At 41.9% G+C, this 22,786-nt stretch overlaps 1 protein-coding gene across 8 annotated transcripts in view; it reads right to left on the minus strand.

Moving 5' to 3' along the window:
• ENPP2 (ectonucleotide pyrophosphatase/phosphodiesterase 2) overlaps positions 1 to 22,786 on the minus strand; it is a 74,103-nt gene that overhangs the window by 45,012 nt on the left and 6,305 nt on the right. For 4 of the 8 annotated variants that reach the window (XR_003534378.1, XM_027684379.1, XM_027684378.1 and 1 more), the window contains exons 1-6: positions 12,767 to 13,078; positions 12,223 to 12,325; positions 5,988 to 6,143; positions 3,772 to 3,897; positions 1,648 to 1,708; positions 354 to 451 (exon numbers count right to left, since the gene is read on the minus strand). Coding sequence is in view for 7 of the 8 variants with exons in the window: in XM_027684379.1 (XP_027540180.1) it covers positions 354 to 451; positions 1,648 to 1,708; positions 3,772 to 3,897; positions 5,988 to 6,143; positions 12,223 to 12,325; positions 12,767 to 12,817 (595 nt within the window). In the remaining variant the exon portion in view is untranslated. Of the gene's footprint in view, positions 1 to 353; positions 452 to 1,647; positions 1,709 to 3,771; positions 3,898 to 5,987; positions 6,144 to 12,222; positions 12,326 to 12,422; positions 12,542 to 12,625; positions 13,079 to 22,786 lie in introns of those variants that run through there. The other 4 variants (XM_027684382.1, XM_027684380.1, XM_027684383.1 and 1 more) reach the window with 3 other exon arrangements.

Below are 22,786 nucleotides of genomic sequence, written 5' to 3' on the forward strand. Positions count from 1 at the left end.
TCACTTATCCAAACCTCTGACGTTTCTGAATCAAGGAGAAAATTTTGTGGGCACCTCCCAACTGGCTTGTAAGAGTGTATGATACGTATCATGTACTGAAGATGCATTTCTTTGCTGACAAAACCGATGAAGGTCATCGATTCTGAGCAGCATTTCCCAAACCAGCAGCTCTTCCCACTCTTCTGTGTGCACTAACCAGGTTGCTTTCAAGTCACCAGTTGATACCATCTAAACCAGAGGGGACTTCTGCCATTTCAGCTCCATGCTGACCTTCCGTTGCTCAATGAATAAAGAAAACAACTGGGCTGCAAGAGACTGTCTTTCATTCATTGTAAAAAAACAGATGTACTCACTCAGTTTTTCGATATTGGGCATGACTTTGTTCCCTTTCTTCATATATGATGCACGGAAACCATCCACAGAGAAGATGATCAAAGGAGGACGAACAAAGCTAGAAGCAAAAGCAGCAGGAGTATAAGCCAGCATTTCAAATTTTTTTATTTCCACTTACTCACTGGGACTTCAGAGAATCCGAAGTACAGTTACTGTATATACTACATGTCTATAATCCTTTGCATACTTAACAGACCAGCAGAAGCTGATAATCCTCACACTTAGCAAAACCCAGTGCTCACTCACAGTCAGTGAAAGGGCTGATATCCAACCTAAAAAACATCTTCCCTGAGCAGCTAAAAACATATAGCCCATAAAGGCAAGTGCTTATAGAAGGAGATGTAAAAGGAAAAAAAAGAGTATGCATGGGTACCCACCCTAGCACACTATCTGTGGTTAAAACCATGTCACATGACAGCTGGTCTTCTCGCGAACAGAAGTCCGTGTAGCATTTTCAGTGAGCTCTGTGAGGCATAGCTCACCCTCACATGCCAAAGATGATAGTATCTCATGTTATTTTATTAATTTTTTTTTATTTGCTACTGAGAGTTGATTGCAAGCAGGCAAAGATTTGTCATGGACAGACACACCTGGGCTTTTAATGTTTACTGCTGCAGGGGTAAGCAGCTGTCACTGTCACCAACAGAAGCTCCTCCAAACTATCCTCCTAACAGCACAGGCTGAGCTGCAACCCAGCATAGCACCTGAGCAGATGGTTACCTTTATGGATAATAGAGACAACTGGTTTCAAAAGTGCTTACTTTCTCCATGTCACTCATGTGCTCGAATTCCTCACTAAGTCAAGCCTGTATCCCATTGCAACTTAGAAATCCTTTCATTTAGGAGCATAACACTAGGAGTACTAAATTTAATTTTTAAAAAAAGTGGTCTGAATTGTGTTCACATGTGGCTTAACCTGAATTTTACTGCAAGCAGAATAACATAAGCCTTCCTACTGACTTCAAATGAGTCTGGTTACCTTCCCAAGTAAGTGAAGCAGGAAAGCTCAGCAGCAGGTGATCAAAGACCAAGAGTTCAAACCTATATTTTATACAACACTACTCACCCAGCAGCTTAAAGGCAAATGTTTTACGATATTATGGGCTTAACTGTACAAATGGTGAAGCCCAGGAAAGCATCCAACCCACAGCCATTCAGCCTGCATCACAGGGCCACTGCAGAAGTGTGGTGGGCAGAGCTGGGGACCACTGGCTGTGCTGCGTTTGGCTTTGCAGTTGGATGCAAAACACTTACCCTGCTGGACACTCAGGAGCCTTTATCTCTTCACAGTCATCATCCACCCAGTGGGTTTCTCCTGCCAGAAAAGTCACATTAGAGTTTCAAAAAATGAAAAATTAAAAAATCTGTGCGCACAGCTATAGATTTCACAGAAAATATGTATTAAAAAAAAAAATCAAGTCTAGCCCCAGTTAATAGACTGTCTTGTCATACTTTCCATGAATAACGAACATGTCTTTTCACAAGGCTGAACAAGTGATCTGGTTATATTCTATTCAATAAAAATATTCAAACTAGCACTCCTACAGATAGCTCTTAAAACTGGAGTTAAAAGCAGTTCTGACCGCAAGAGACAGTGGTAACACTTTAGTCACAGTGGTCATCTATTTTAATTTTTTTTTTACTTTTGATGTGTCAAAACCAGGTAGTGCTGCTTCTGGCTGTGAATTCTCACCCTCCTTCCCCCAGCTCTGATGTCTCTGATGTCTGATGAGCTGATTCAGCTGGCTAAAGGCATAAAACAAAATTCATTCTGGGGAAGAAAAACAACTCTAAATAGTTTCCAGCTGGTTTAGAGAGCTGATCAGCTCATGGATCAGGTGAGACTCAGGCTAAAAAAAGCATTAATACTCCTTCAGAGCTAGATTAGTTAAAATTGCTTCATGTAATCAACTATTTTCGTAAGGTTTTCACTGCTGAACGCTGACTATAGAGTGGCTCATGACTTGCACTTTCACAGGTCAATTGAAAAACAAATTATTAAGTAACAAGCCTGCTTCCTAAACCTGGTACTATTAAAGGAACTGCAGTTCAATGAAAAGAACAAAACAAAAAACATCATAGAAAAAACCTACAGGAAATGTGTGCTGCAAGCAATTCCAACTGACCATGACAGGAGGTGGAAGGACAATTTCCAAGAAAAAGAAAACAACCAACACACCATCCTCAGAAAGGCAAAGGCATGAATAAAGAGGAAACACTGTTCTCACATAAGGATTACTCCTGTCGGAGTTCCAGGGCCGTTCTGATAATTTATTATTAGCCAATTAAACAGAGATTATGTACATTAAAGCTGGAGACATGTAAATTCCTCTGTCTTGACCCTTGTGAGAGGGAGCTCACAAAAAAGGCAGGAACTGAAAACATAAATAGTATTTAAGTGGTCTCAGCCTCGGGTTTCTTTGAGAAGGGGAAGAACAATCTAGAGGGATTTGTTGGAAAATATACATTTCATCTGGATTCCCAACAGCAAAACCCAAGTAAACAAAAAAGCCCATTTTCAGTGTATGGATCTGGAACATTATCATTCTGTGAACATACACAGTTGTCCAAAATGGTGTGGAAGAAACAATTTCAAACTGTAACTCTTGCCCCAGTAAAGTTAATGAATGAAAAAAACCCTAAGAACTAGCTGAGATACAAAAGCAGAACCTGCAGAGCTCATTACCAAGGATCAGAAGGATCTAGTTTGAATGGCAGACACACTACACAGGCAGTAGATGCTCTAAAAAGAGCAGGGTAGTGGATGAAAGTTAAGCTTTCACAGCCCATCCACTTGCCAACCAGTGCGGGGTGTTCTGCAGACATGGTGTGTCACGATCATCTGAAGCCCATGTCACCCACCTGCGAGTAACAGCCCTTGTATTTTTGCAACTCCTCTCCCACAAGAAACAAAGCCTAGAGGTGTTAGGCCAAATAGTTTGAGCAGGAGCTTTTGTGGTGGGGGTGGAGAAATGTCTTCGGGACAGAGATAACATATCTAGGAATGTTCCATTCCTTCTGAGACCATCAGATATCCCTGCTCTCCCTGTGATGCAGACAAATGCATCTGAACACTTTAGAGTTTTGCTTTAAACTCTTCTTCATCCTCCTATGCCTATTCTCTTTCTATCATTTTATCTCTACAGGCAGAAATAACGTCCTTCTACAATCAACAAATTATATGTATTTTTCTCTGCTAGTGTCCAGAAAATTACAAATCCAATTCCCCATTCTCCGCCCCCCCCCCCCCCCCCCCCCCCCCCCCCCAAAAAAAAATCAGAACAAGGAGTGTTCTTCCTTTAGAAGAAAACCCTTTACCCACAGGGCTGCCTTCTATTCGGTTTGGAAAGATAAAAGGAAGAAAGACTAAAGACGTACCTTTGCAAACGACTTGGTAATTAGTACAACAATCTCCTCTACTTAAGCAGTCTTCAGAGCAGTGACAAGCATTGTCATCATTCCTGGTTTCTCCACAGCGATCTTTGGTACACTCCCAGCCCCGAGCTACAATATTCACATGGTAAGAAAGAACGAAGTAGCAAAACAAAGTAGCAACTCAAGCCACAATGACAACGCTCTAGTCTTTAAAATCGGGTGTAAAGTTTATGGCCCCATTTTAGCGATTTCAAGACCTCTGAAGTATGTCAACCAAAACCAAATAGGACTCTTGTGATTTTCAAGTGCAGGAGAGCTCCTCCACCCATTATACGTGTATTTCTGCTACCCTCCGGTGTTGTATTTCAGGCTTTCTACAATCTGGATACCAGAAGTAGCGTGTAAAGAAAAGACAAAAAGGAATCTTGACAGATAAATGGTGGGGCCTGAAGCACAAACTAAGAATTCTGGTATTTCTAGGATAATCTTTTCTTTTTCTCACAATTACTACAGTCCCCAGCTCAATCCACAGAAAATACGAAAAAGTAGGAAAGAGATTATGTCGATGCAAATTGATGCCTTGCTCCCATCAGTTCCTCACCCACAGTGCAAGATTCAGCACCAATTGAAAAGTTTTGAGAAAACAAGAGCTGTTCTTCGAGGCAAACCATGGCATGGCTTCTGTAAAACGCTCCAGCTCTTCTCATCTTGCAAATAAAGTTAGGATCTAAGGGCCTGTCTAAATCGGGTACTCTTTCAAGGGTAGTACACTGTTACACTTTGAAACAGGGCCTATGGTTTTAAGGATGATTTTGCACATCCAGGCCCAACAAAGAAACTTTAAAAATCAGTTTAGACAACATGCACCCAGTAAAAAAACCACATCACATCAGAGAAACGTCTTTTATCTTATTTTCTCCTTCATTTGGGGCTTTTTTCTGTAAGTATGTAATATTTACAGATTATACACGTGATAATTGCCTGATTAAATGCCTATGGGGGTATATGAGGATTAGCTCAACAGTTCCAAGTGCTATGCAGGTACCCATACACATATGTGAATATGTGTCTGCTTCAGACAGGAGACTTGAGGAAGTGAAAATCCACCCTTTGGTAGCAGACATCTTGCTGAAAGCTGAAAGTCTTCAAAAAGAGCCTCTCATTCTGCAGTCATTTACACCAGGGGTGAAACAGCGTCAGCCTAAAATCAGAAGTTTTTGGCCTGGAACCAAAGTTGTTTTTCATACCAGATTAGCTCACCACTTTTTGGTACTGAGCTATGAAAACTATATATTCATAAACAGAGTTGAGGAAATCAGGACTTTTAAACATGGCACAACCATGGGCAATGATATATTTAATCATCAGACTTCTCTTTTGGTTGCTTAGTGTAATACTTCGATAAAGCAAGAAACAGTTTAACGGCAAAAGTAGAAGGCACCTGTGCCAACTCTGACCACTGTGCAAAAACTCAAAAAGAAGGGTATAACTAATAATTTAGATGCACTATGCCAAGAAGTAAAATATAACTTGTGGCCATCTTTGACGTTTTCCTTGACTATGACTCATGGGGAGAAAAAAAAGCAAAAAAAGAAGAAAGTGAACCCATTGCTGTATTTCCATCCCCCAAGGTCCAATAAATTGAAGTCAAATGTTTCTACCAGTGCGTTATAAGCATCCTGAAAATGGGAAATCAGTCTGGGGCATGGGTAGCAAGCCCAGGCTGTCACCTGAGGCTTGCTCCAAGAGGATCCACACTCCTTCAATGCTCCCAGCTTCCAAGGCACCTTCATGGCACAAATGAGCCTGAACTGCTCCAATATTAAGTTGTCACACGAGGGGAAAAAGGATGGCTGACACAAAATGACCAACCTCCAGTTTTTACCACAGCTTTTAATTGTAGCCTGGAGGTCAAACTGGTGCCTGAACACTGATTATTGCTTTTAATTTAGTACCAGAAGACCTACTTTTCATGTAATATGAACAGTACCCTGCTTTTTCAGCCCCCACAGAGAGGAACAATAGATGCTCATTCCTACTGCTCCTTGCAAGGAAACATGGGCTGCATTCTGGGCTGAGCTGAGCCTGCCCAGCAAGGCGAGGTGAGGAGGAGATGCAGGTTATGGCAGGGAGCAAGGGTTTATCAGGCAGGTCCTGACCACTGGCAGGAACCAGGTGTCAGCAGCACCTGGCAGTGCACGACAGGAGACCCATCATACCTGTCTTCAAGCACAGCTCATCAAAGTCGAAGCAGCAGCTGTTGTAGCTCTTGCACAGGTTGTCACAGCGGCAGCCAGGAGGCTCTGCCTCTTGAAGTTCAAAGCACCTGTTTTTGCAGGAGCCAGAAGTACTGATCCAGGGGGAGTCTGACAGGACTGTGTGAACAAGAAACAGGGCAACATCTGTCAGGCCAGCAGCAATGGGACAGGCAGCTCAGCCCCAAGCCACTCAAAGGAGCAAAACCTCAGATTCTTGCTCTGGGAAAGGGAAGGAAGCAGGAAGAGGAAAAAGATTGCTTGAAGAAATGAAGGGAAAAAAAAGAACAAATTCCAAAAGAGTAGTTCTTTTGGGGGAGAAAAAAAAATAAAGGAAGCAGCATGCTGTGATAACATCCTGCAAAGAAAGAGCCCTGGCTTTACCTCTGTAACAATCAAAAGATCATTAGCAGAAATGTATTGAAGTCTCCAAGGCCCCATTCCAGGAGCTGTAGTTATTCCACAGAAGCAGGCCTTTGTTTTCAGAAACCAATTGACATTTTCATGGCTGGCTGGTCAGTTTGCATAGGAAAGGACTCCAATTAATCTACATGCAACAGCAGGACTTGGTTTGCTATACTGAAAGGCGTCAAATCAATGTGAAGCGTGAAAGAAAACTTTAGGATGCTCTATAAATTAATGGAGAAATAGAGCAAGGCTTTTTGACGAGCTTCTGCAGAGCACCAAATTATAAAAACTCTAGAAATGCAGAAGTATTTAAGAAATTAATATATTATTATTTGTGTAAGTAAATGGAGGACTGCCAACCTAAAAGCCATGAATAATGTATTAGACTTCAATATTCTATTAGTAAGGGTCCTTAAAGTCAAAGCTGATATGCATCTGCTGTTTTCTCAAAACTTACTGTTTTATACTCTTTAAATATTTTCAAAGTTTTTCCTATAAGAGAATCCTACATAGCAGCTTATATGAAACAGGAAAATTGTGTGTTGTTCTCTCGGGTTAATTGCATTTTATGAAATAAAATAACTAAGTTATGTTATCCTTTAAATGCAGAGGTGTTCCAAGGAAAATTTCACAATACCTTTTGTTCCTTGAGAGACCTATTAAAATTAAGTATTTGAAATCATCTTGGTTTTGTTTTCTTTTAGGTCATGGTTTGGTTTTGGGTCTGGTAAACCTCACCATGATTAGCAGTATGATTTTAAGAGGACTGACACAATGGCATTTTTGGGAAACAGCTGCTCTGATATTTTCTGATATATTTTTCCCCTTACGCTTTTACATAGCTGAAAGTTCGGTCACCACATAAACTGAGGCGAAATCTCTTCCCAAATAAGATGGCAATAACCAAATACTATGAGAATGGATGGAAAAACGATAAGAGTTCAGAGGTGCCATTGTAGTAGCTGATGTCTCACCAGCACCCATCCCCAGCACTACTGCTCCACCACTTCCCTTGGAGTGGCACTGGCACGGGTTGGACACCAGCATGAACCACTTCAGGGAATAAAACTGTCAGAAAATCAACCCTACAGCAAGATTGTAGGTAAGAAACCCAAACCTACCATGGTTGCACTCATGGATTATAGCAAGGCATACTCATATGACTGCTGGAAAAGACAGTAGCAGACAACTGTGTCTCTCTGCTTTTGTGGTTTGATTTTTTCAACCAGGTCAGCAAAGCTCAGTGAGAGTAACATTATACACATAGTTAAGTTTCGCTCTACCCTGCAAACATGTTCCTAATGAGACATCAATATTTTGGCCATCTGAAATTCCAAGGAGCTCAATGTTGTGTATCTGTGCTGGCAATACACAGACCAGTGTATTCTTTGCTCAAGTAAGTAGGTCATAAAGCTATGTTAGAAATTAATCACATGAGAATTGTTTCAAAGCACGCTAATAACTCAAACTTTCAGAGCTATGAAGTCTTCTTCCTTATTTTTAATGACAGCTGCTTCCTGTCAAATGCTTCTGAAAATCTGTTACCAAAAAATATTTTCATGTTATTTAACCTCTTCCACTACTTTTTCTTTTGGAAGCCAGGTAATATATAATCACAAATCCATGAAAGCTTCAAATCAAAGGTATTGTGAACTTGAAGGCATTACATACTAGCATATAACCTTTACACTGGCATTACCCTCTTCCTTTTAAAGGACAGAGAAGGAGATCTTATCAGAAGTTAAAAAACCCACATGTCAACATGTGTTTAGGAAAGAGAAGGTGTAAATCTGATTGCAGATTACATAACAGACAGTTAACTGCAGCTCAAGGAATGTCTACCTGTTGTAAAGAGCAGCTCATCTATGAGGAAACCACTGGAACAAACTGCCCACAGAGGCTGTGCAATCTCTGAGCTTGGAGATTTTGAAGAACAGGTGAGGCCAAGATCTGTCAGGATCACTTCAGTAATAACTGACCATGTCTTGGGATATGAAGAAGGTCTACATAGCTGTTCAAGGTCCCTTCTAGCTCTATCTTCTATAATTGCAAGGGTTTCCATTTCATGCAAGAAAGGTTTATGCCATTACCTTGTCTGTTATTTTCTTGTATCTCTTGACAACCACCTCATTACTGATGTGACAAATTATCCCAAATCACTTAGCAAATTCAAGTCGCACCTCCTGAGTCAAAGTAGGACACTTTCTATATCACAGCACAAAAGAGGACTTGCTAAATTTCTCTCAATATAAGATCGCTCCCTTGTTTATCATGCTTGACCTTGCCTTTGCAGCCAGACCATGCTTTTCAGGTCGTGCACAATGCCGTGGCAGGGGTACTGGTGCATGCAAAATAGTTTGAAAATATATCATCAGGAGCTCCATCCGTGGTGAGCACTTTCAAACTAGCAGAAACCCTTGTACAGAACAAACTCACACAGTTTAAAAGTCCTTTTCGAAATTCCTGCAACCCTCCACAGCTCCTGCAGTCAGACTGTGCAGCAGGCAGAGGGATCTCAACACGAAGATTCTCCCCTCCTTATTTAAAACAAAGCCTTTCACATCCTTTTCCATACATTCTTTTTTTGCCAACTAAGCTCAAAACAATCTTCTAATTGTCTTTTACATTGTAGGTTAGAGACCAAAGTTACACAGGGCAATAGTGCCTTTGTGATTTAGTTCATGGGGGTTACTACATTTCCATTGTAAAGGTGATATACTTATCTTAGAAGGTACCATATCAAACTACTTCCTCTGATTCTATCTGATTACAATATCTTTTAAAAAAATCATATCCATTTATTTCCAGTAGTATTTAAGACATAAAACAATATAGACATGCCTACACAATCATCATAGGAAGGAGACTACCTGGTTACAATCTGCCATTTTGGATCCTATGGATCCCATATGGAACCTATACGGAACAACCAAATGCTTATGCAAAACATTTGGAGCCTCAATATTGCCAGATAATGTTCATATTATGAACTTGCATTTCATTTTTGCAAGGAGTAATAATAATAATAATAATGGCCAGTCTTCGCGAACGAAGATTTGGGGAAAGGTCTTTTACCTTTCCAGCCTGCGCAATGGATGTTTTAGGTGAGACACAGCACGCACTGAACTGAGCCCACCCTTTAATCCTAAGGTTCATCTGCCGGGGCCAAGCAAGCTTGGACAATGGCAGTGAGGTCCTCAGGACGTAGGTTTGTTTAGAGTGACCTTCTCATAGATGGATGGCCTCACAGGGCTAACGAGCTACCATCTGCCCGGGGGACCGAGGAATTGAACCGGGGTCGCAGCAGTGAGAGTCCTGCATGCTAACCACTAGGCCACCAGGGGTCCCTTGCAAGGAGTAAAATTTCAATGAAAAGTCAGAAAAGGAAAAAAAAAAAAAAACATATCCTAACTCCAGTATGAGAAAGGTAAGACTCCATTTTTAATAACATGCTAAAAATCCAGTGAGAAGGGATAGAAAAACTTCAGTGTATCTCCTTCCAAAGTGTAAGTTATCCTATCATGACCAAGAAACATGCTTCAAGAGATTACTAAGGCCATTTTCCCCAAAAGCGCTTACAAAGCGCAAAAAGCAAATAACTTACAAAAGCAAAGTTGTGAGACTTGGTTCTCTAATGTCTTTTAGAAATGCTAGGTAAAAACGTTACTTCAATTAAATAATTTGTTGGGTACAAATATTAAACATCTCAAATGTATAAAGACATACATCTGTACACTGTAAAAAGAAAACAAGGTGGGGTAAGGCATTATGTGATACTTTGACATGCATTTATAAGCAACTAGGAAAAAAACCCAAGTTGTTTTTGGCTCATAGCAGAGTTCTATGCTAGATGAAAGCTAAAATTTGTTTATAATCATGGCATACCTCTGGAGAAATAACAAATTGTTTTCCACAGTAATGTTTGGTAAAGACTGTTTTATCAAACTAAAATAATTAGCTCTTAACACCAAGAAACTTGGAAATACATAAGGCAAGGAAGAGTGAAATTAAAAAATAATTATACCAATCTTTTGTTCTGGATATGTCATTGCACTGGATTTCTAATGAAGTATAACTGGAAGTAATTTTTTACTGTCTCCTTTAGACAGATGTGACTACAATACTTTATTATTTACTATCACTTTTTTCCTGCAATAAAAGTAACCAAGCTTCATAAACACAGAATGGACAAAACCTTCCATTACTTTTGTCTCTCATTGTTGCAACGTGGACTTGACTACTTCAATGCCAGGTGCAGGTCCAATCCCACCTGTAAGCAAATTCTCAATACACTTCCAAAAATACCCCATCTCCTGCCCTTTTGCAAGAGATCCTTTATTTCTTCCTACTTTTCTGTAATGCTGATCTAATCCTCCTGCTATTGGAAACAACACACAGTTACTGATCCCAGCCCTGACGGTGTTGAGCGGTGCTGGTTGGCTCAGCAGAGCTGGCACCCGATCGGCTGCAATGAGTCCCCAATATCGGACCTTTGGAACTTCAGTAAAAGCCAGCTGAGCAGCTCTGCCCGAGACAGTCACTAGCGAATCAAAGCAGCTGGCAGTCAGATGTTGAACACTTGAAACGCAAATCCTTCCCATTACTATTACACACACTACACAACTACTCTGCAGTTAACATACCAGAAGATTAAAAAAAAAACCAACAAAAACAAAACAAAACCTGTTTTTCAAACATTTTTTAAACTGATATAAAGATCAAAGGCAACAGACACTATCTTTTTGATTACCTAAAACGCCTCTGCTCAGTGAGCAGCAGCCCTGATTATTGCTGTGATTAGACACCAATTCCTGTCAAAGACGGGGGACAGAAGGACACAGATACATTACCAGGAACGCAACAAACTCTGCCCACGGTAGACCATTTTATAATTAAAATTCACAAGCTATCATTACAGACAGGCATTGCAAATGAAAGCCTTCCACTTCAACTGCGTTAACCATCTCTAAGTCAATGACCGCAGGTTTTGTTTCTCCTGCCAAAGGAACAGAAGCACAAGTCAAGCCTGCTTTTTTTTGCCTTTTTTTTTTTTTTTTTTTTTTTTAGGAAAAAAAAGGAGTAGTTTTCTGGTTTATACATTTTTCCATTTGGAGTATGTCTGAGCTCACAAAACCCTGTACTGCCCCAGAAAACAAACAACAGTTCCTTTTGTGACATGTTCCTACTGTCTTCCAAAGAAAAAAGTAAAAGGCACAAGAAAAACAGAGGACTCGGTGACAGCACATCTGCACGAACACCTGCTCTCTTCTCCCGGCCCTCTCCACCGTCAGATGTCTGCCGTCTACCGTTCACAAACCAGCATGACCTCAGGAGCCACAGAAATCCCAAAAGCTTTTCTCACCAGCGCCTCTTGAAAGCATTCATCAAGTTTCTAGAAACCGCTTCAATAGCTACCAAAATAAACCCAGTACCCTTAAACTCATCAGGGAGTTTCTCTTAGGACTAGAAGGAAACTGTGCAGAGCACAAAACATGCCAAACACTTCAGAGAAGCTGATGAGACCAATCTCAGTGAGACTGAGAGTGCTCAGTCCTAAAATAAGCTAAATTTTCCATAGTCACATGCACACAGAGCAAAAGTTTAAGTAAATAGGAGACCTATAGGTGAGTCCCAAAGGTCAACTGACTCGGGCTCGGCGAGTTATTTATTCTTCTCTATATCCTAGAGGGAAAAGGAACAAGCAAACTACTGTTAGGGAGTAGGAACGGTTTCTAACCACAGTCTATAACATAAGGATATACCGATGTACAATTTAAGTCCGTTACTGTACCTGAGACCGGCCCCTCATCCCATTCTTCGGATCTCCTAAATCGATTTGTTGTAAATCCCATGCAGACATTTACTCCAAAGGCAAAAGCAAATAAGGATATAACCTGCAAAAGTAAAACAGCAAAGTAAGAGAACTGTGCAAAAAGCAGGACTTTCGTGCTAAGAGCATTAGGCATAAAGGGTAGAGATGGTCCTCTGTACATTCGAGCTCCCCAGCACTGCAGTTCCCATCACTGGAGCAGCAGCTGACAGCGTCACCGTTGGAGAGTAACACAAACCAGAAGGGGTTTATGAATAAAACATCTCTTTCTGAAGCTGAAACGCTCCTTTTTGTAGGAACTTATTCAGGACAGACGGGCTGCTACTTCTCCTCTAAAAGCAAACACGCTCCTCTCCTCCCCTACCTGGTGCGAGTGGACGCAGCCCTGCTTAGCCATACCAGGGAATTCTTGAAAAGCCTACGCCGCACCGTCGCCTTTTTTTATAGTGAGCGCAGAGCTCTGTTTGCTCGGGGAGTTCGGGCTATTAGCTACGAGTAATCCCACCTGGTGAGGTTGACAGGCTCGTGTGATTTGTCCAGGGGGTGATTTCATCATGTTTCACTCACAAATCGCAGCTCCGAGTGCAAGAAGCTCCAGGCATCATCCCCTTGCTGCGCCCTCCCCCCAAACACACACCCGCGCGCTTTTATGTGGTTTCCTCTGGCAGAGCTGGGCTTGCTTGTGCCGCGGCGGCCAATAGCTCCTCCTGCTCGTTTTATTCTCCTCACAAAAGTAACATGGTTAAAAGAAAAACCAAATGCGTCTCCATCTGGCTCGAAGTAGAAGAGGGGAAAACTCACTGGGGGCTGCGAAGTGAAAATATCCTGATGCCACCCTCAAAAGTGCCCCGGTGTCAGGTGTGACAGCGCGGTGGGCTCAGTCCCCGCTGACCCCTCGCGGTCGGGCGGGTTTGGGAGCTCGGGGACCCCTTTTCTTCTCCACGGGTGCTCCTCAAATTTGTAACTGCTGCAGAGCAGAGGCCTCTCTCAAAACTGGAGACACTTCAGAGCGTGGGGGTATTTTTCAACGTTGTTCTTCCGTGCTGCTGTGGCAGGACAAGGCTCGTATCGATGGAAACACAAGTAGTTCCATCTGAATAGCTGGAAACCCCAGACTTTCAGAAAGGAAGGGAAGTGACACGTTCCCTCTGCCCCACATTCCCCCATTTTCATCAACAACAGAAAGCTTGGCTGTTTGGATAAGCACTTTTATTTACAAAGCAAATGATAATGCTGAACAGAATTACGATTGAAATCAGTGGCTTAAATATTATTTGCCAAGGCAAATTATTTACCAGTGTAGTTTGCCACATTTTTTCTCTGATGAAAGCTTCTTTCATGAAAGTGTTTACTAACAATTACATTTAAAGGGACAGAGTCGAGGTTTGTAAGCCCTCAGATGGACTGAGGTTCTCTTGGGACCTGCCACATATTCTATACTGGCATTAAGAGACACAGTACAGTTTTCTTTAAATTAACTTGCAATAACAAACACATACAATTTTGAGCTTTGTTTAGAGGTACCTTTTACCTACTGCAATAGCTCCTTCCCCACTGTGTAGCTTTACAGGACAGAGTCTAAAAAGTCCTTCTCTGCCCACATCTCATCAGCCTGACAGCCTTTGCCAGGAGATGATCCTTTTTTATGCAATGTCTTAGCCGAAAGTGGCTCCATTGTGTAGCTGAATCTTTGCATTGCAAGGCTCAGGGCAATGTAATTAGCCCAAAAAGACCTTCATCTTAGCGCACCAGGACATTGTATTCCTTTTACTTGCAAGGACTGAGACTATGAATTCAAGACCTATCTTGTAATGTCCACTCCACCACTAGCTGGGCTGGAAAAAAATAGCCAATAGGCAATATTTTTCTAGCAAAAAGCTGAGCATAGAAGTCTAGAGAAAAGCAATTATTAACAATGTTACTATCTGTTCCTATAAAATTCTTTGCCCTTAGCCTCTGGTATATCCTGTGGTTAAACAATTTCATCCCCAAGCACTAGGTAAGTACAGCAGTGTGTGATCACAGCAGACAGGAAACCTAAGTTACCACAAGTAAAATTGCTCAGTGGTGTTGCCTATGTATCTTAGCTAATGAAGGTCATGATTTCATGGGCAAAATATGGAAATCAGCAGCCCCAAGCTCTCCTCCAGCTTGGGACCCTCAGGTTACTGAGGAACCTAGGCAAAACACAAATGACTTTTCAAATCAGGTGGCCAGTTTTGAGTGCCCAAGCCAATACATCCAGTCTCATTTTCAGAGATCCAGAGCCTTTGCTGTTCCTGCGTGTCTTCCTAACACACAGGTCTTCAGTTCTCTTGAAAGAAAATTCCTACATATGTTAAAAATGGCCACCCAGAAAAATAAAGCAACAAAAAACCCCAAGAAATACAGCATCATGGATGACTTCTACTGATTTAAAAATACATATTGCATGTTTCCATTTGTGTAATCTCTCTGGAGCTTGTAAACTTCACAACTTTACATAATGGAGGAGCTCATCTTGTTTTCTGGTCCATGTTACAAGAATATTAAATTAATTAAAGTCCTTTGTAATGTCCTTTAGATCTATAGATGATGATGACTCTGAAACTGCTAATCTTTTTCATCTGTGTAATGTAAGACACGTTTTCCAGTAGCTCTCAACTGAACATATACTCAGATGCACAATGTTCTTTTTGTCACAAAGACTGTGCCTGAAGCCATCCCACAGATGCAGAAGGAACTTATTAGCATAAACAAGGTCTAATCATTGTGTTCAGGCAAAATTTCACTGCTGGGATCAGTGGTAATTAATTTTTTCAGCAACTAATTTCCATTTTACTCATCAGAATAGAAAGGACTAAAGCTGAAATAATATATTCCTGGCCTAAGAATTCAGCAATTCAGTGCAAGTTTTAAGGCTTTAATGAAACACATTTAAAAGGAATTTTAACAAGATCAGCAGAATATGAAATGACTCTTCATCAGTTATCGTGAATAAGAATTGACCTTTGGATTTTCTGGCTTCTATTATACCGATTATTTAACTCTGGATGCAAAACTTCCAACCAGGCACCAGATGGCGTTTTACATGTGAAGTTCATACTGTAACATTTCCGCAGTTACAAGCATTCACAGAATCTCAGTATCGTTAAGTTGGAAAAAACCATTAAGATCATTGAGTCCAACCCTTAACTCGGCATTTCCACATCCACCACTAAATCATGTCCCCAAGTGCCACAAATTTCATGTCTTCTAAATACCTCCATCAGCTTCCCTGGGCAACTTGACAACCCTTTCCAAGAAGAAGTTTTTCCCAATATCCAGTCTAAACCTCCCCTAGCACAGCCTGAGGCTATTGTCTCATCCTATCACTTGGTACTTGGGAGAAGAGAACAAACTCCACCTGGCTACAGCCAGGTAGCTCTCAGAGAGCACTAAGGTCTGCCCTGAGCCTCCTTCTCTGCAGGATAAACACCCTCAGCTCCCTCAGCAACTCCTTCTAAGACTTGTGCTCCAGACCTTTCACCAGCTCCATTCCCCTTCTCTGGACACACTCCAGCCTCTCAGTGTCCTTTTTGTAGTGTGGGACCTAAAACTGAATCTAGGATTCGAGGTGAGGCCTCACCAGTGCCAGATCACTTCCCTGGTCCTGCTGGCCACACTATTTCTGATACAGGCCAGGATGCCATTGGCCTTCTTGGCCACCTGGGCACACTGCTGGATCATGTTCAGCTGCTGTCGACCAGCATCCCCAGGTCCTTTTACACAGTTCAGCAAACTGACTGAAGGTGCCCTCAAACCCCTTGTCCAGATCATCGTTAAAGATATTAAACAGAACTGGTCCCAATACTGAGCCCTGGGGAACACCACTTGTGATCAGCTGTTAATTGGATTTAACTACATTCACCACCACTCTCTGGGCCCAGCCATCCAGCCAGTTTATTATCCAGTGAAGAGGACACCCATCCAGTCCAATATCAGCCGATTTCTCCAGAAGAATGATACAGGAAATGGTGTCAAAGGCTATTCCATAGAGTTAATATAACCAAGGCAGTATTTACAGTCTTATATGAAATTGATTTTTCATGAGCAGTATTTTAATGAGAAAAGAAATGCAGAGAAATGAAGTATACTGGCCTAGTCAGTGGTTGGGGACGGAGTGGGCTCTAAAGAAATGAGCCTTCTTTGCTACTCCTCTCCACTTTGCCCAGGATGCTGCATGCAGCCACATCAGGTGATGGGGGGGCCACAGTGAAAGCTTCAGTATGCTTGACAGCAGCATGAAAGGCAGAAGGGTGAAGAACTTCTCCGAAGCATCACAGAGCTCTCACCCTCCCAAATGCAGCTTCCACAAATAGTTGTGGCCAAGAAAAATGGTTAGGTGGGTGCATGAAGTAGCAATTTCAAAGAACAAAACCTTGTTGGTTGGTAAACCGTAGAAATTCAAACAGTGTCCAGATCAAATACAAGCACTGAGAAACCAAATTAACTTCCAGCAGCCGAAGTGATCATGGGAAGAGTCAAGTACTTTGTTGAAGACACCTTGAATCTTTTTAACAAAATCAAAGAGGTACAACATAACAAGCAGAGCTGATTCCCATATATAAAGGACTCTAAAACACATTTTTATCACAGAATCACAGAACGGTTAAGATTGGAAGGGACCACTGGAGGTCATCTAGCCCAACCTCCCTGTTCAAACAGGGTTCCCCAGGGCACATTACTCTGGATTGTGAATATCTCCAGGGAGACTCCACAGCCTTTCTGGGCAGCTTGTTCCAGTGCTCAGTCACTCTCGTAGTAAATAAGTTCTTCCTCATATTCAGGTGGAATTTCCCATGTTCCAGATTCTGCCCCTTGCCTCTTGTTCTACTGCTTGGCACCACCAAGGTGGTGGTGGAATTCAGAGGGTTTTATAGATCAAAACCAAGTATCTTTGGCATTCAGACAGTGCAGTGACTGATAAACAAGACAGAGAAGGAAGGGAAGGTGTATTTGAAGGCAGGGAGAGCAAAAGGATAGCAAAGCCAGTCATCAGGTCAGGTCAACCAGGTCTGATGATAAAAAGAGGGGCAGGAAGAGTAAGAGTCAGTGCAGGAGGGCGATGACCTGTGGTAAGCAGTCCTTCAGCAGAGATCAGCCCAGGATCCAGGCTACAGGCAGATACAGAAGTGCAGAATGATGATTGCACAGCCTGGGTATGTAGGAAAAAAGATACAAGAGTTGCTGAAGGATGAGGGACCTGTATCTGCTCAACTTGTAAAGAGCACCACTGAAGATGGCAAAATGGGGTCACTGAGAAGTGCTCTTTATCTGCTGGAGGCAAAACACTTCAGCAAGTAATAGATTTCAAGTGGATGGCAGCTGGCTTGGAAAGAAAAAGTTACAACCTGATCATAAAAGGTAGGAGAGGACACAGATGTTCGCATGGATGCATTAAGGGGGTGGGCGGCACAGGGTAGGAAAAGGAACTATTAGCATAGGCAAGGTCATACTATCTTTGCCTTGGGCTGTGGGACATGTTTGAGAGTTGAAGAAGCTTCTGCAAGTATCTTTTGTACTTACACACTTAAAAGTTGCATTTTGTCAAGGAGGCAGAAGGCACTGGACTGACTTCCCAGGAGCTGCACCGCCACACCCTCTGCTTCCCCATGAGACCGGGAAGACCTACAAACCAGGCTGTGCTCATTAAAGTACACCCTCCTCACCACAGTTCCTCAAAACACTACCCAACAACAGCAGTCTCCAGTTATCTGTCTGCTCATCATCACCAGACCCTCAGGGACAATCATGGACAAATTAAAGTCTTCCAAATTGCAGTTTGCTTCAGCCCAATCCGTGAGGCACCAAGTGCCTTAGGCACATTAAGGCCCATCAACATTTCTGAGCAACCTACATAACGCCTTCAGGGTTCACAGGGCTGGGGAGTGAGCACCCACATCCAGCCCAAAACTCGCTGAGGACAACCAACAAAGCACGTCGACCTGCAGAGCACATTGCACCCCTCCTCATCTCACCCTCATCTGCATGTTCTGCACAAAATACAGGTGTACTGGGTTCTTGCCTGTCTGAAACTGAGTTCTGCCTTCCCAGGCAGAGAAGAGGAATCACTGGCCAAGGGAGGACCTGAGTCCCAGTCTTTACATTTATTTATGTAAAACACTAGTATACTCACCAGGGACTGAAAGCCAGGTGAGTAGCCTGGTGAAAAAAAGGAGGGCATAATGAAATAAATTCTCCCACACCCAACATCAGATACAACAGCTTCAGTGGTTCAATGTGGGATGTGGATTTGGTGACAGCACTGCAGCTCCTGAAGCTGCTGCTGGTGCCTGTGGAGGGGTCTTAGCTCAAGTGCACCCTCCACACACAATCACCATTTGTGCTGTCACATAAGCAGAACAAGGTTTATAAGAGAAGTCATGTAGGGTAGCTAGGTCAGCTGGAAAAAGGAGATAAGTTTTCGGTGACCCAAAGAAAGCTTTGGGTGCCTGAATGCTTGTCTCTCCCAGCAGCACTACAGCTTAATCACCACCCACTCTAACACAGGGCATTACACTTCTCACTGTGAGCTGCACACTGCAGCAGCAGCATCAACACTACTCCAACAAATACACCTCCAACAAATTCCTCTTCAAATAAACTAACATTTACCAAACTTGGTTTCTGAACAATATTATTATTATGAAGCTGCACAAGTACTTCACTAAAATACACTGAGTTCAGAATTATATTTCTTAAAATAGTCACATATAAAAATTTTAGCAACTGCAGAATAAAAATTGTTCTGTGATGAAAAATCACATCTTCAGGGAGGATGTGAAGGAATTAAACATGGAGCCAAAGAGCCCACATGTGTTCTTAGTGCAGCTTATGTGAGGTTTAGTATGTATTCAGGTCCTCATCCTTGTTTTCCACTGCTTGAATTGGTCATGGGTGTCACAGGTGTGTACCAGCAGCTTCACATCCTTCTTTCTAAAAGAGCTGTAGACTTCAGTGGTATGAAATCTGCCCACCTACCCCCATACAGTAATCTGGAGGTTCAAGGGCCTTGCATGGTACCTTGCATATGCCACACACAGTAATTTATTTGAATTTTGTAAGTTATACAACCTATTACATCCCATAAAAACCATAGACCTTCAGAAACAAAGAGTTAAAGCTAAACGAGAAAAAAACAACCAAACAACCCCCCCAACCAAAACAACCAAAACCAAACAAAACCCACAAACAAACAAACAAAACCCACAAAGGTGGTAGAACTACTTAAAGATCTAAAAAGTAGGTTTTCTGGACTTCAAATCATATGTCTAGTTTCTTTGTGTAACTTGTATGTACATCCTTTACCTTGTTTGAACCTTTCCCAGTAGAATAATAGCTTTGCATCTCTGGGTATATAAAACATCTTTTGGGGACTTCTACAGTAATCCTGTAACATATCTCTCCTACTTAATCACATTTACCCTCAGCTTAAACTCTACTTTGGCACAATTTTCAAGCTCAAGGCTTGGAGATGATAAAAAAATTCCAAGTGCTAATCTCTTCCCTACAAGTAAAATATGGATATAATTAATACTGTTTTGTTTACTTTGCTTTATCTGCCAGACAAGAGTTTCTGTTTGTTTGAAACAGATTATTTTTTTCATGTTTTTGGCACTTGGATCAAGAAAGAAGTATTTTAATTAGTATTTTTCTTCTAGTTAATCTGAAAAAACCCCATTGATATTTTCAAAACAGCAAAATCCTATTTAATTTCAGTTTAAAGAGATTCATCACTATGAATATTGTTCTCAACTTGCCTGCAGTTGAGGTTTCGGATGTCCATGCTCTGCGGCATCAATACTTCTGCAGTAAAAGCAGAGGGATCAGGCTGGAAACAGAGAATTCCCCCACAACAAATAGGGACGTCTTCAGGTGGGCATATTTTGCTCCTGGTTCTATGTATAAGAGGCATCTAAGGCTGAAGAACTGACTGCTGTTACAGTGACCTGTAAGTGTCTGCACATATGAAAGCTTTTTTGGGGGGGCATGATAGATGAATGCATCAACACAGAACAGGCCTTGGCAGTGTTGCAGTTAAGACAAAAAAAAAAGCTTGAACCCACTTCACATGAGCATGAGTCGAATTCAAGCAGAGCTATTTTAATTGCATGAAGACTGCAAGATTGCACCACTAAATGCAATCAGTCCAGCATAAAGACAAGGAAATCCCAAAGAGATTAGAACAGCTGACAAAAAAGAGATGTTCTCTGAAGAATTAAAATAACAACTGTTAATGCTGCCTAAACTGCGTGATCTGATTCACTGAGTGGCTCCCTGAACATTTATGTGGAGGAGGATACAATAGGAACTGTCCAGGCTTTTGTTCATAGAAAAATGCATAAATGAGAACACAGCTAACACTGTCACAAACATAATCCCATCTGCAATCCCTTTTTGGGTGAACTGATTTATCTCATCTTTATGATTTACACACGCTTAAGCTATCCCCAGCTGTTGAGAGGGGTGAGGTATTCCATTACCTTGGAAATAAGTGGCTTTTTTGCCCTTTTCCTTCAGAACAGAAATAAACCTAGCAAGTAGAATCCAGATATCAAGTGTCTACCACCAGCGCTGGCAGACTGGCTAGTCCTTGCTATCACTTCCATCCTCTCACCCCAGCCATTCCTAGGGTCACACTGCAAGTCAGAACAGGTTGAAAAATTCCCTTCCTTTGACAGGTTTTGCAGCTGTATGAGTTTCCTGCTGTGTTCCTCAGCCCTGGAAGTAGTGTGTCTGTGAGATACAGTGAGCTGCAAACTGCTATTTCCGACCCCCAAGCCAGGCACTGTAACTAAGGAGCATCCCGTGGGCAGGGGAGAGGTGGGGAGGGCATGGACAAGCTCTTCTCTTCCCCTGACTTGTTCTGCTCCCAGGGGAGTGGAGTCACCGCAGCACATGCTCACCAACCCGCATTTCTGAACGTGCATCTGCTGCTGCCTGTTTTAATGGCAAAGCACAGAAGCGTAAAACAATTGCATCTTGCTTTTTTAGGTCATTTCGGACAGATGGGCCACTTTCCAAGCATCACAAATTTTGCTAAGCTGAAACGTGTCACCCCCAGTTCAGTTGAAGGCCAGCTTTTTTTTTTTTTCCTGATTTCAGCTGAGTGCAAAGATGACAAATGTAAGTACAAAGGGAAAAACATCCTGTTGGAACAGTACTCCCTGTTTTCTATGGGTGAGAAAAGTATAAGCAACATTTCAACAACAAAACAATGTGATCCATTGTTGGATTTTTTTTTTAAATCCATATCATAATGCATAACTGAATACATTTCAAAGTCTGCTGGAATGCAATATAAAAAAAATAAGAAAAATGCTAGCAGTCAAAAATATGCAGCTCTGCTAGCATAGGTTTGCATAAGGATTATCAAGGGGGGTTATGCAAATACTTTTTCACCTTTTCAGCATAAAACTTCGGAGAGGAATAAAGAATCTTTTTTTTTTAATAATGAATTAAGCTGTAGGGAAACTCAGGTCACTTAAACATTAATAGACTTTGTCATTATTTTTAAGCAAATAATCTTACTGAGTTGTTTTGTTTAACTCATCTTTTTTATCTAGCAAAACAAGACTTTCAGAAAGAAACAGTTCCTGGGTTTAATGCTTGCTGACTGCTGTAGACTAAAAGAGCTCTGCTTTGCTCAGCCTTCACAGAAGGCTCCCCAACTTGGTAAATCTCCTTTTCACAGCAGACAAGACTGAAGTCAGCTAGATATTATATTTGTTGAAGATTCTCAGGGCAGAGACAGACGTTCCTGGGCATCCACAAAACCTGCAAAACAGCTGGGACTATTTAATTTATTATCCTTTCACTTTCCATTGCTAAAGCTTCTCCAAGACACTGAAACCAAAGACCTTTGTAGGTGTCTGATTCAACCCATGTAAAAAGGACTTGAGTAAACTACTGCTCTGGTGAAGAGAATGGGGACACCCCCTTTTCCAGCAATAGCTTTGCCAGCTACAGGGGAAGCCTCTGGTGCCTGCTGTCCCTGTTCAGGTATGCAAATTCAACATTTCCTCATTTTGGGAGAGGAGTTGCCCAGGCTGGCTGTTTCTTCCCTTCTGCACCACACTGAGCACGGCAGTTTCACTGCCTGAGTGATATTCCTCCAGCTTGGTACTGAGGAACACTATGATTAAATGACCTTTAAAACAAACACACTTCGGACAAAGAAGCCAGGATGGACGATGGAAACAGGCAAGGAGCAGCAACATCTTCAGGTGACAGCTGAAGTCAGCAGAGGCGGATCACCCCTACTCCTGGGTAAACTGAGTTCTCTTTGCACTGAGACAGAGAAGGAGCACAAGCTTCCTCTGTGGTAGCTTAAGCCACGACAGCTGTTTTGAAAATGAGTATGGGACTATAACCTTAAGTTCATACCCCTGTTTGTTGGCAGTCTACGCCTGCTGAGGCATCTGCTTGATTCTGCAAATAATTCAGCATAGTTTTGGAAAGCACTGGATTAAAAAAAAACAACACAACACTAGGAAAACTTGTG

This window comes from Neopelma chrysocephalum, unplaced genomic scaffold (genome assembly GCF_003984885.1).
Source record: "Neopelma chrysocephalum unplaced genomic scaffold, ASM398488v2 Primary Assembly neopelma1_66, whole genome shotgun sequence".
Taxonomy (NCBI): Eukaryota; Metazoa; Chordata; class Aves; order Passeriformes; family Pipridae; genus Neopelma; species Neopelma chrysocephalum.